Source organism: Grampus griseus (assembly GCF_964374135.1).
Source record: "Grampus griseus genome assembly, chromosome: 19".
In the NCBI taxonomy this organism is placed as follows: Eukaryota; Metazoa; Chordata; class Mammalia; order Artiodactyla; family Delphinidae; genus Grampus; species Grampus griseus.
In genome coordinates this window covers 57,128,796-57,141,235 of record NC_139013.1, presented here as the reverse complement: position 1 = coordinate 57,141,235, position 12,440 = coordinate 57,128,796, and the positions used below count along the sequence as shown (strand labels likewise).

The window sequence follows — 12,440 nt, the reverse complement described above, 5'->3', positions numbered from 1 at the left end:
TTTCACTCAACGCTCTATCCGGCTTCCCTTTTCTGATAGAATCCAATCGCTAATAATGATTTCTTCCCGACTTTAAAATAAAGTCTTGTCAGCCGGCCACCTCATTCCAAAATCAAAGCCACTCTCTGAATATTACATTTTCTGAGGTGCTAATCATCAAACTCGTCTCCAACGTAACACGCTAAGTTACAGGGAAAGCTGCTTCCCCGGCCAGTGTGGCTGAAATCAAGGCCTCCCACCAGCACCTTCCAAGGGGTCTTCAGGGCTTCTCCACGGATGAGCAACTTGGCCCAAGTTCAAGGCCAGCACCACATGGTCCCAAACCCGGTGCCTTTACACCTGTATGTGCCAGGTGATTCGTCGCAAAACTCTAAAATGTAAAGACGCTGAACAGACCTGCGACTCTAACGTGAACCGTTCAGGGGTCCCAGGCGAGATCAGTAAGCTCGTTTCCAGAGCTAAGTTGTCACCCAAAGCTCTACCTCACAGAAACCAGCCACGGGCCAACGATGCCAGAAGCATCCTGCTTACCAGAGGGCCCTGCATAGTACACTGTGTCTCCACACCTCAAACACCTCCATGAAATGTGTGGGAATGAATTGTCATTAAGGTAAAAAAGGAAAAATCCGTGGCTACAAGTGCAAAACACAGGTTCTCAGAACCTTCATCGAAGCCTACCTACTCCCACTGGACGCTGGTAATTAAGAAAGGACTGGGAGGACGGGGAGACTCCGGCAACCGCTAGTCTGATCCTTTTAACTTGCTGAAATCCAGTCCAGAGAGGTTAAGCGACTTGACCAGGGTCACACAGCTGGTTTCCTGTAACTACAGGAAGGAGACTCCGAGCCCTTGGCAGAGCGAAGCACCTCAGGCTGTAAGCAAAGGGCAGCAGAGCAGATGAGGGAAAGGAGACACAGCCCGTGGCGGGGACAGGGGCACACACCTGGGTTCCGGCGCTCACTTTCTACGGGCCGCGGGGCTGCTAGTTTACTTTCTTCTTGGTCCTTTCTTACTTTGTTTTTTACCATTCTGCATGCATTACTTTTAAAATTAGACAAAAGAACTCAGTGTTCATTTTAAAGCCATCACGATCACCTGCAATGACAGGCCCGATGAAATTTACAATCGTACGTGTGTGCAGATGGGCAAAGAGACTGCAGCCATGTGGTGAGAGAGTGCAAAGTCACAAGAACCTAAGCATTTTGATTTTAAATGGAAATCAGAAAAAAACGGAAGGACGTACATGCCAATAATTTAAAAGCAGTTCTATCACTAGGATTATGGGAAACTTTTATTTCTTCTACTTGCTTGACTATACGGTTTAAGTTTTACAAAGTTCACATTTCAGAAATGAGGAAAAAAATCATCTCAATCTTAAATCCACTCAGGACAATCGTGTGGGATGCAGCACAGTGCTTGCCGGTGTTGGGGGAGCCCTCTGGGGCCAGAGATGGCAGGCCTCCTGTCTACGGAGGCCTCAGGGAGCCCTGCACACAGTAGGTGTTCACTACACAGCCACAGCTATACTTCCCAGTTAGTTAAGGAACCCACATGGAACACCACCAGGATCAGAAGTGACTTCTCTAACCCTTCCTTGGACTGTAATCTACAGAGAGAGAATTTAATTGGGAAGTAAACTGTCAGAATGTTAATAGTTCTAAAAATGCTTAAAATCTATATAACTGGAATATTTCTCTTCTACAGCATTGCAGTGTGAGTGTTTTCTAAAGAAACCGTCATCCACCCACCAAAATATGAACAGCTGTTTTTAAAATTGTGATGTACAGTGACAGCGCTGCGTTTTTTCTAGTTCACTGGTTTCTGAGGTGTGGTGCTAAATGAGGTCAGGTCTTCACATTCTCGCTCTAAACAAACTGGTTCACTTTCACAGAGAAAACTGGGGTTAAACAGCTACATTCAGACACCCTGACTTGGCTCAAGGATCTGGCAGGTCTTGATCTTGCCAGTTACCAGGTGACAGTGCTTCTCATAAACAACTCAGAGGCAAAATGACAAAAACTGACTAAAGAATAGCGTTCGTGAAAGGGTGCCCCAATCTCTTTGCGGCTGCTTGTTCAATCCCCAAATCACATGCTACCCACCCTTCCATATATAACTAATTTCCCAGTGAAGCTTTCTCAACTAACACAGCAAAGAGATCACACAAGATAGACATCGCCATACTTTCTTATGAGATTTCTGAAAATTCTCTTTTCTGTGGGGAAAAAAGTTAGCATTTCAACTCTACTATTCCAGAAAGAATAACCAGACAACCAAAACACTATGTGATTTAATTGTATATGCTTGTTATTTCAAACTTAACAGAAATATAAAACTTTACGAAAAAATAAAAAGGAGGACCCTTACTAAGAAATCTTTTTATAAAATAAAGTGCTAACAAAGTATTTCATAGGTGAAGTAGGTCAAGAGGAAGTTCTTGAAATTCAGGGTTTCCCTTATAACGTGTCTAATACCTAGTTAAGGTTCCAAAGTAGATGGGTGCCTTTAACGTGACTAAGGAAAATTACCAGCCCTGGCAAAAGGGCAGCAAAGTCACCTCACAGAATAATCGGATAAAGTGTGTCTTACCAAAACTCTGAACATACACGGCAGTTCAGCTTCTGGGAACTTACCCTACGAAAGTATTTGCTGCAGTACGCAGCAAGGACCTTTGTAGCAGGGTGTACTTAAAAGAAAAACAGTGTTAACGATGTTAACAGCGTCCCCAGGGAAGAGGTGGATGAAGGAGGGAGCAGCGTGCATGGAACACCTCGCAGGTGTCCACGTGCAGGGCAGACTGTCCACAGCAGCGGAAGAGGCCCAGATGTGACCACAGGGGGCTTTAAAGGGGAGTCAGGGGAGCTGGGGGCAGGGCAGGAAGAGGGGCCGAGGCTGGACAGCCACGTGTGGTGCACAGGTGGGCCGAGGGGAGGCGGAGGGACCACCAGGGTGGGCATGGGGCTGACAGAGCTCACGCGCTCTGGTCCGGGTTTTTCATACAGGGCGCGCACCGCTTTTTCTCTTGCTTTACTGAAGGGAGAGGAAACTTGTGGAAGCGCTTTGGGCTTTTACAGACTCGGGGGAGCGCCGGCTCCCTACTGCCCGCGCTGTGTACCTGGGTGGTCGGGACTCAGCTCCTCCACGGCGATCTGCACCACATCCGCCAGGTCCTGTTCTGACATCATCCAGGACGAGAGGAGAGTGGCCGGTCAATGGGCAGGAATCAGACTCACCAGGCACGGGGTTTCTGTCACCTAAAAACAAAAGCCAGGATAGCGGAGAGGGAGATGAACGATCCTGACCTTGAAATGCTGGAAACTGCTAGCCACGTTCTGTATCCAAGAGGACACCAGAAGCCTGTGGGTTTTTTAAATATAGGGTTCTTCTTGCCCCAAACCACCAAAAGGTTAGTGTCCTTTGAGAACTGAGAAATGGCCCCCAAACATTTCTCGCTGCCTCTGTCCTTCAGCACCAGACTAGTCCCCACCTCGCCAGTCCATTCCCACACCGCCTCCTAAGTCACCTTCCTAAGACAGCTAGAACGCGTCACCCCAAGCCAGACGTCCCCGAGTCCCCTTCTTGCCCACGGAACATGTCCTGTCCCTCGTCTGCCCCTGCCGGCTCTCAGATCCACTAGACACACAACACCCTGGAGAGCACTGAAAACATACCTCCCGAATTTTACCCAAAAGGACCCTTCCGCCAAGGCTGTCCCCTCGCCCCATTTCCACTCCTCGCGGCGCCCTCCCCTCAGGCAGGCAGAGAGCGGCAGCTCCTGGGAGGACTGAGCCCAGCACCGGCCCCCTGCCCCAGCCCGGGGCCTGTCCGCCACCACCCTGCCACCGCCGAGATGGCACCACATCTGCAACACAGTGCGTTCCTTTCTTCCTGATCCTCAAACGCTCTGATCAGGCCTAGACACACCTTCTCCAAGACAGAAATGAGGCCACGTCACTCCAAATAGGACCCATCAACACAGCAGTCTAAATGCGGTACTTGCAGACAGGATGCCTGGAGATCAGGAATCAATGCCACCATAACACTTTTATCATTCTACACTTTATATTTTAATTACCTATAAACAAGTATTTATGAAAGAAGTAATGTATCTTCCCCAACTGGACTGCACGTTCCCTGAGGGCGGACAGCGGGCACCCAACTCTACAGCACAGCGCCTGCCCCGCACGTGCCCACCCCCACCATGCCCACGCAGGGCAGCTGAATTAAGAGTTTCAGATCACCTAGCCTCAATCAGGAGTCTACTGACAGCTCCTTTAAATGGCTACGTTCCAAAGGCATAAAATTAAATTCGCAGGTTCCACACGTGGTTGTAAATCCTATAAAGCCAGATTTAAACTCTACAGCTTCCACGGTAGCAGCGCCAGGACTTCTTAGGGACAGCCATTTGCAGAAGGGGCCGAGCTCCTCCCTTCAATTTCCCTTCGCAAAACGAACGCAACACCTTCATGTAGGTGCAGCATCAAATGGCCAAGGTGTGTCACCGCCATTTAGGCACCTCACGCGAGACTGAGGAAAGCACGAAAGCACCAGACGTCCCTTCCAGAGCAGACGCCCATGACAAACAACTGGGTGAGCCCTTCAGAAGTCCAGCTGGGGAGGGGTGGCAGTGACAGACAAACAACTGGGGGGGGACCGCAGAGGCACTGCCGAGCCCTTCAGAAGTCCAGCTGGGGAGGGGTGGCAGTGACAGACAAACAACTGCGGGGGGGGCCGCAGAGGCACTGCCGCGAGCCCTTTAGAAGTCCAGCTGGGGAGGGGTGGCAGTGACAGAGATTTTTAATCTCTCAAATGAGGAGAGCGAACCCAGGTCAGGGTCTGTAACAAGCTGAGAGATCGGGTGTTTCCTGAAGAGCCCCAGAGCATGAGCGAGTGGACAAACCACTGACAGCACGAGGTCCTCAAGGGTGCAGCAAGGAGGAAGCAGGGGTCAGCGAGAAGGAAAAAACAGGTCTGCTTGGGAACAGTGGCTGAACCCAGGAGGTGAGCACCACTGGGGGCAGACAAACGCCAGGGCAGCTGCGGAACGGCCACAGGCCAACATTCTGGGCCACGGACGCTCAAAGACTACTCATCCAAAGCTCCCTCCTGCGCTAAATACACTGGAAAGAAATGACTAGAATAGAATACAAAGCATACAGGACAGGGAGAATGAGAGTCTAATTACGGGGGGGAGAGGAGAACAGCCAGGAGAGCACAAGAAAACAGCTACCACATGTTTTACAACTTTCTAAAAACAACAGAAAATAGAGCTCTAGGACACGGAAATTAGAAAAACTATTCTAAATCTAGCCTTCCTTCCATATATCCAGGAAAATCAATTCCACAGAAAATTAACAAAAGAAAATATTGAGGTCAAATCTCATGCCAAGGTGATATATTTTAAAAGTGAATAGGAGCAAAGTAGCATCACTACAGACAGTTAAAGTATGCTAGAAAGACATGTCCCTAAGAGATGAAAACTCTATCTTAATATTTCAAAACAAACTAATACTCATGAAAGAAATTATATAAGGTATCACTAACCATAAACCAGCATTAGAAAAACTCAGAAATGAGGGGGGAAAACTCAGAAAAGATTAGAAATAAAAGGAGAATAATTTTGGAAATGAAGGCTAAACTAGAAGGAATCCAAGAGCAAGTAAATACAATAAATTATACCGTAAGAAAAACAAAATGGGGGCTTCCCTGGTGGCACAGCGGTTAAGAATCCGCCTGCCAATTCAGGGGACGCAGGTTCGAGCTCTGGTCCGGGAAGATTCCACATGCCGCGGAGCAACTAAGCCCATGCACCACAACTACTGAGCTTGCGCTCTAGAGCCTGTGAGCCACAACTACTGAGCCTGCAAGCCACAACTACTGAAGCCCACGTGCCTAGAGCCCGTGCTCCGCAACAAGAGAAGCCACCGCAATGAGAAGCCTGCGCACCGCAACGAAGAGCAGCCCCTGCTCGCCGCAACTAGAGAAAGGCCGCGTGCAGCAATGAAGACCCAATGCAGCCAAAAATAAATAAAATAAAATAAATAAATTTATTTTAAAAAAAAGAAATGAAAGGAAAAAGTTGAAGAAAAAGTAGCTGACAAGCAAAGAGGATGCAACATGTGTTTAATAGGGGACTCTACAAAGAAAACCAAAGGAAAGCGATGAAATGGAATACTACAAGCAAATCTGAAAAAACTCTTCAGAAATGAGGAGAAAACATTTGAAACTACTTATGAAAAAGACACACCATAAACCTGGGGCAGGGCAGGCAGAACAACCAATACCAAGACACATTCTAGTAAAATTATTTAAAGAAAAAAAGAAAAGTTATTTTAGACATCTAGACAAAAATACTGGACACCTTAAAATGGTGGGGGGCAGGGCAGGTTATCCAACTACAGCAGCAGAAGGGAGACTCACACACAAAAGACACTCGAGGAAAGTAACGGGAGCCTTTACACCCAGACAAAGTGAGCTTCAGGTACACAGGCAGCAACTCGTGCCAACATACAGCACTCAGAGAACAGCGCTCCCAGAAACCCTTCCTGAAGAAACTGCTGGAAAACAAGATTCAGAAAACCAAGGTCACTTGGAGAGACAACACATGAGCTGGTCAGTGGTGAGCAGCCTACGTTTACATGGAGAACCGAGACTAAAGGAGAAAGCAGTCTGCAACGGCTCTATGCTCTGACAACGGAGATACAATTTACCTGCTTAGAAACGGGGAGAAAAATTGGGAGAGTACACACAAAACAAATTTGAACAGTTTTAACAATCGCACTGGGTGGTGGCGTGGGAACTCCCTCCGAGAATTTTCCACGCGCAAATGAGGGTCTACAGGATACTCCAATTCTGTCACTCCCGACGTCCTGGCAAGCAGATCCAGAGGTCGGGCAGAAGAGGTCTCGGGGCTGCGGATCTGACTCCAGGCATGTACTGGAATTGGACATATGAAGTCAGGCGTGTGTGCAGAATCCAGGAGCTGAATCCAGTAGCAGCGTGCCTCCCTACAGCCTACACTGTGAAATACCGCCTCTCACCAAGAGATGAGGGCTTCCTGGAGAAATGGCCAATTCCACATCTGAGGCAAGGAATATGCAAGATAACATCTTGTCATCCCAGATGTAGGGAAGCGATCAAAGACATCAGGGCTGTACCAAAAGGACTCAGAAACCAACTCAAAGATGCTCCTCCTGGCAAAAGGTGGGAAAAAATGACCCTCAACAAGGGTAACCACGTCCATGGGCTGAAAGAGAAATATTTTTAAATTCATTAAACGGGGGGGGGGGGGGGGTGAGGGGCGGCATCAAAAAGGCCCCTATAAATTAAAGGAGACTTCAATGACAACAACAAACAGGCAAAACTATGATTTTCTCTATTTGTATTGTATTTAATAAAAAGGTTTTTCTTAAGGCAAAATTCAAACAAAGTGGAAAACACTTGTTACACATGCACCAAAGAGCTAATTTCCTTCTTTCACAGCAACAGAAAAAAGACCAATAAAGCTAATCAAAAGGAGGATAAGAATGAGAGTAAATTCACAGGGAAAAAAGTCGCAAAGCTTTTAAGCACGAGAAGACACGACCTCTCAATGCGAATTTCAACCAGCCGCTCAGTGTGACAGGCGTGCTAGAGGCCTGTCAGGACGTGGGCGCTCCTGTGCGCGTTTGATGGGAGCTTAGCTCTGAAGACCAATAGGCAACAGGCATCAAAGTGCTGCTGCCCGGCCCTGACCTTCCCACCAAGGAATCCTCCCAGCACAGAGAGTCACACGTTTGTGCAAATATCTACCCACCAGAGAAACAAAACAACCAAGGCATTGCTTTTAGCAGCAAAAGAATGGATGACGCAACCTGAATGCTGTTTTAAAAACACAAGTCTGGCACAGCTGAACAATGAGAGACTAGGCAACAGTCTAGAACAGGGGTCCCCAACCCCCAGGCCACGGACTGATACCAGTCTGTGGCCTGTCAGGAACCGGGCTGCACAGCAGGAGGTAAGTGGCGGGCGAGCGAGTGAACCTTCACCTGCCGCTCCCCATGGCCCCCCATCACGCACATTACCGCCTGAGCCACTCCCCCCACCATCTGTGCAAAACTTTGTCTTCCATGAAACCGGTCCCTGGTGCCGAAAAGGTTGGGGACTGCTGGTCTAGAAGGACCAGTCAGAGCTCTCTAAGGAACGACTCCCGAGATGCAGTATTACGTGAACAAAAATGGGGCAGAATGTGTACAACACACTTTAAAAAAAAAAAAAAAAAGCTAGACATGCACACACTATCCCTGGGGCACAAAGATGAAAGGAAATTCTATTTGCCTTTTTTTTATCATGTACATTTATCAGCTTTTCAAAAGTAAAAATACTTTTTAAAAATGGTCAGACAACTAAATATTGAGGCGTCCACCGTGAGGAAATCCTCACCTCCGACCTCCCTCATATGCAGTACGACTCTCAGCCCTGGCACCCGTTCAGCCTCACCCGCAGCCCCAGGACTCAGAGGCAGGCAGGACCTACAGCTGGGAGGGCCCAGCAGGCCTTACCGGGGTTATTCTAAACCTGGGTCCTCTGAAGGTGACCTCTGAGCAGATTAACTGTGGTTGGTACAAAGACCAAAGCCACTAGGGCCATAACTCGGTCTTTTTTCCAAACTAAGAACCAAAGCAAGGATTATCAAAGGGGTACAGTGGACTCCTTCATGAAGGCAGTGGCCCTCAGTTAGATAATACCACCCTACCCACCTTTGAATTGATGGATTTAAAACGTTTTAGGGTCACACACTGCTTTCAGGATCTACTTTTTAAAAAATTACAGATCCTTTTCCAGGAAAAAAGCACAGACACAGTCCTGCCAAGTTTCAGCGCCTCATAATTACCAGAGACTGCTGGCTGCCTACCCCAGTACCTGCTCTCCCTGATGCTCAGTGTTACAAGAGTCCGAACTCACAGGGCACGGGGCCACCAGACAGCACAGCCGCTGCTGCAGCACCCCGTGGCCACGTGACCCACTCTGGCCAATGGGGTGTGAGCGCAGACGCAGTGCGGGGCAGCTCCTGGACCCTTCCTCCTTCTCGCCCTCCTGCTGCTGGCCTCCTGGACTGCCTGCCTCGGACTTCCTTTATACCAAAGGAAAATCACCAACCACCTGCTCTAAAAACAACACATTTTGGAATCTGCAGCATGCAGCCAGGCTTAACCTCCGTGACTCACCCCATGAGCCATGGGCCACACGTCCCAGGTTAAATACCTGTCTCTCACAAATGGCTGGTGGAACGTTCTCAGGTGCCCAGCTTAAGCTTTTCCTGATTTCTAGAAGCTCCGTGAGTGACTTAAGAAAATACTCCGAGCTCACCATAAAATCCTGAATCCTACCCTCTTCCAAATGAGGACACCACACAATTATCTAAGCTGTTTACTCAAACTGACTCTACTGCCAGGATAAAGAGTCATTTAAAATTCTGCTAACAGTGAACGTTTGAACAGAAAAAATTAGGGCAACAAGCCCAAGAAAACTAGAACAGAACGATGCATGTGGATGCCAGTTTGGCAAATGAAATTTGCCATTTCTCAGAAATCCTGGAGACAGTCCAGTCTTAATATCGTAAAGCAGCTGGACTGCGATTACTGTTCAATAATGTCTCTAAACAGCAACGACTACAAGCCTGTGAAGAGAGCGTCTTCCAGGGTGCCGGCGGAAAAAGAGCCCACCGACCCAGATCAACCACCCAAGGGCTCAGCCTCAGGGGACTGGTAGAGTAAATGACCTGAGACACCGCAGTCACTCATGTGAATGGAAAGGTCTCCAGAACACAATACTAACAGAAAGGAGCGTAAGAGGAAAATTGCATGTATGTGTAGTCACGTGTCCGTGTGTGCAAATGCACACGAGATGCTCTGGAACGATACACACTGAACCAAGGTGACACAGGAGGGAAAAGGTACAGATAAAACCACCTGACCTTCATCCTTTATCCTTCTGGACTGCTGAGCTTTGGCTGCGCTGGGTCTTCGTTGCTGTGTGCAGGCTTCCTCTAGTTGCGGCGAGCAGGGCTACTCTTCATTGGGGTGTGTGGGCTTCTCACTGCAATGACTTCTCTTGTTGCGCAGCACAGGCTCTAGGCACACGGGCTTCAGTAGTTGGAGCTCGCAGGCTCTAGAGCGCAGGCTCAGTAGTTGTGGTGCATGGGCTTAGTTGCCCCGCGGCACGTGGGATCTTCCCGGACCAGGGCTTGAACCCGTGTCCCCTGCATTGGCAGGTGGATTCTTAACCACTGTGCCACCAGGGAAGCCCCTGGACTCTTGAACTTCCTATAAGTACATATTACTTATTGTGCTTATTATTATTGATTTTGTTTTTCTAAAACAGAGCAATAAGTACACGGATGAGGCCAAGCACATCAAATCTGGATAAAAATTAGGGAGCCTTCTTCAATCCTGACTTCAATCCACCTCCCAGCCTACAGCGTGTGAGCGTCCACAGCCATGACCACTCGCGCAGGTACGCCCTGCCATGCCCTGCCCTGCAATGCCCCTTCTCCTGGACCATGGGTCAGACTACCCCTCTCCCTGCGGCTCAGCGCTGGACCTCTTCTCATCCACACTGAAATACCATCTATCTGCTGACGGCTCACGATCCACTTCACCTCCGACCTCTCCCAGGAACTCCAGATCTACGTGACAACCGGCCTCCAGGCCACTTCCCCTGAGTGTCTAGTCTCAACGTGAAGGAATCCAAACTGAACTCGTACCTCTCCACAACCAGCCGACACCTCCAGACTTCCCACCCCAGGTGCTCAGGCCAGAACCTTTGGGCCTTGGTTCTCCTCTCTCATCCGACCTATAGGCAGAATCTCCCGCTGTCCTCACTCTGGCCTTATCATTGCACATCTGGACCCACGCACTGGCCCCCACCTGGGTCTCCCTGCTCTGTCTTTGCCCCAGAATTACTGCCAATGTTTAAAAGCTACGGGATCACGTTAAAGCCCATCTCAGCATCACTGTCTGCTCAAAGCCCGTTGAAGGTTCCCCAATCATTCAAGGTGCGTGCCTGGCGGCCAGCACCAGTCAGCCTCTCTCCGCGCCCCTCAGGCTCCCTGTGTGGCTCCTCAGTCTGCCGTCTAAGGAGGCCGCCCCAGCTGGGCAGGCACACACCAGCTCAGCCCTCACCCTCCGAAGTCCACCTGCCCCTCGGCCAGCCACTCCTCACCCGTCACACCCACCACCAGCACTCACGTCCCTGCTGCCCTTTCCTGCTTTATCACAAAGCCCTTGTATCTAACCTACGACACAGGCTAAACACCCATCTTGTTTAGCATCTGTCTCCCCTGCTGGAAGACGAGCTCCACTGGGCCGGAACTCTCACCATCTTGCTCGCTGCCGGCCTGGGGCCTGGCACACCATGCACGTCCATGCCGTGGGTCTAGTGGGAGAGCCCAAAGGAGAGTCACCCCCCAGGGCAGAACTATGAAGGGCCGCACATCTGCTGACAAAGCGTGCAGGAAGGGCGGCAGAGTTCTCTACATCTGTGTTTTGATTTCAGTAAGGACTGTACCACAATTAAGTCACAAATCTGTTTAGCTTACAACTGTGAACTTCATGCAAATGACATGTTAGGTTTAACAGTGAAAATACAAGCTGCTCAGGGGTTGTCAGCAACAGACACGAGCAGCTGTTCATCAGCAGAAACACAGAACGATGTAAATATGTTATTTTTCTCTATTAAAAAGAAGCGTTGAAATAAAAAAAACACAGAACTGCACATTTAGTTTTAATTTTGCTCATTTTTAAATATTTCGGACACCTGTAAAATAACACCACAAGGCCACTGAAACAGGAAAAAAAGAAAAGCCGCTGTAATCGAGCACACGACTGAACTTCAGCAGACGTAACCAGGCAAAGCCCCGTGTGCCCACCGAACGACATCACACGGGTCATCTCGTTGGGGATGTCACAACATACGGGGTTTTTAGGGCAGACACTCTGCACAGAGCTCTTTCTCCCATCAGCCCTTGAACAAGCGCCCCACTGAGCCTGTCTGCAGGAGGCTGTCCCTGGGAGGCGCACACTACAACCACTGTGCGACCTCCGACTCTGCTCTACCAGAACTACTTCCCAGCCGTCAGATCCCTGCAGGCGAGCCGTGTGAAGAGACGCGGCCCAGGTGCCGTGACGTCGTGGGTGGAAGCGGGGGCACGCCTAGCTCACCGTGGAGGGGCCTCGGGAGTAGGCCATGCCAGGCTGACCTCCCTTTACAGATGCCAAACACGCGGACTGAAGACAGTCCTCGGAGGAGCAGGAGCGGCCCCGATGAGTACAAGGGACAGAAGGCCCTGAAGGAGAGCAATCGCGCAGGAGACAGTGGGAACCGCCAGCACCCAGGCCCAACAGCATCCCCGTCCCACCAGATGGGGATGGGACGGTGCCCCAGCCACCGCCCCGCCTCTG

At 49.6% G+C, this 12,440-nt stretch overlaps 1 protein-coding gene across 3 annotated transcripts in view; it reads right to left on the bottom strand.

Annotated features, from left to right (window-relative positions):
* Positions 1–12,440, bottom strand: part of BANP (BTG3 associated nuclear protein) — a 104,317-nt gene that overhangs the window by 75,305 nt on the left and 16,572 nt on the right. For all 3 annotated transcript variants that reach the window (XM_082677077.1, XM_082677076.1, XM_082677078.1), the window contains exon 2: positions 3,116–3,254. In XM_082677077.1, the coding sequence (XP_082533203.1) occupies positions 3,116–3,185 (70 nt within the window). In that variant the 5' untranslated portion in view covers positions 3,186–3,254. The remainder of the gene's footprint in view (positions 1–3,115; positions 3,255–12,440) is intronic.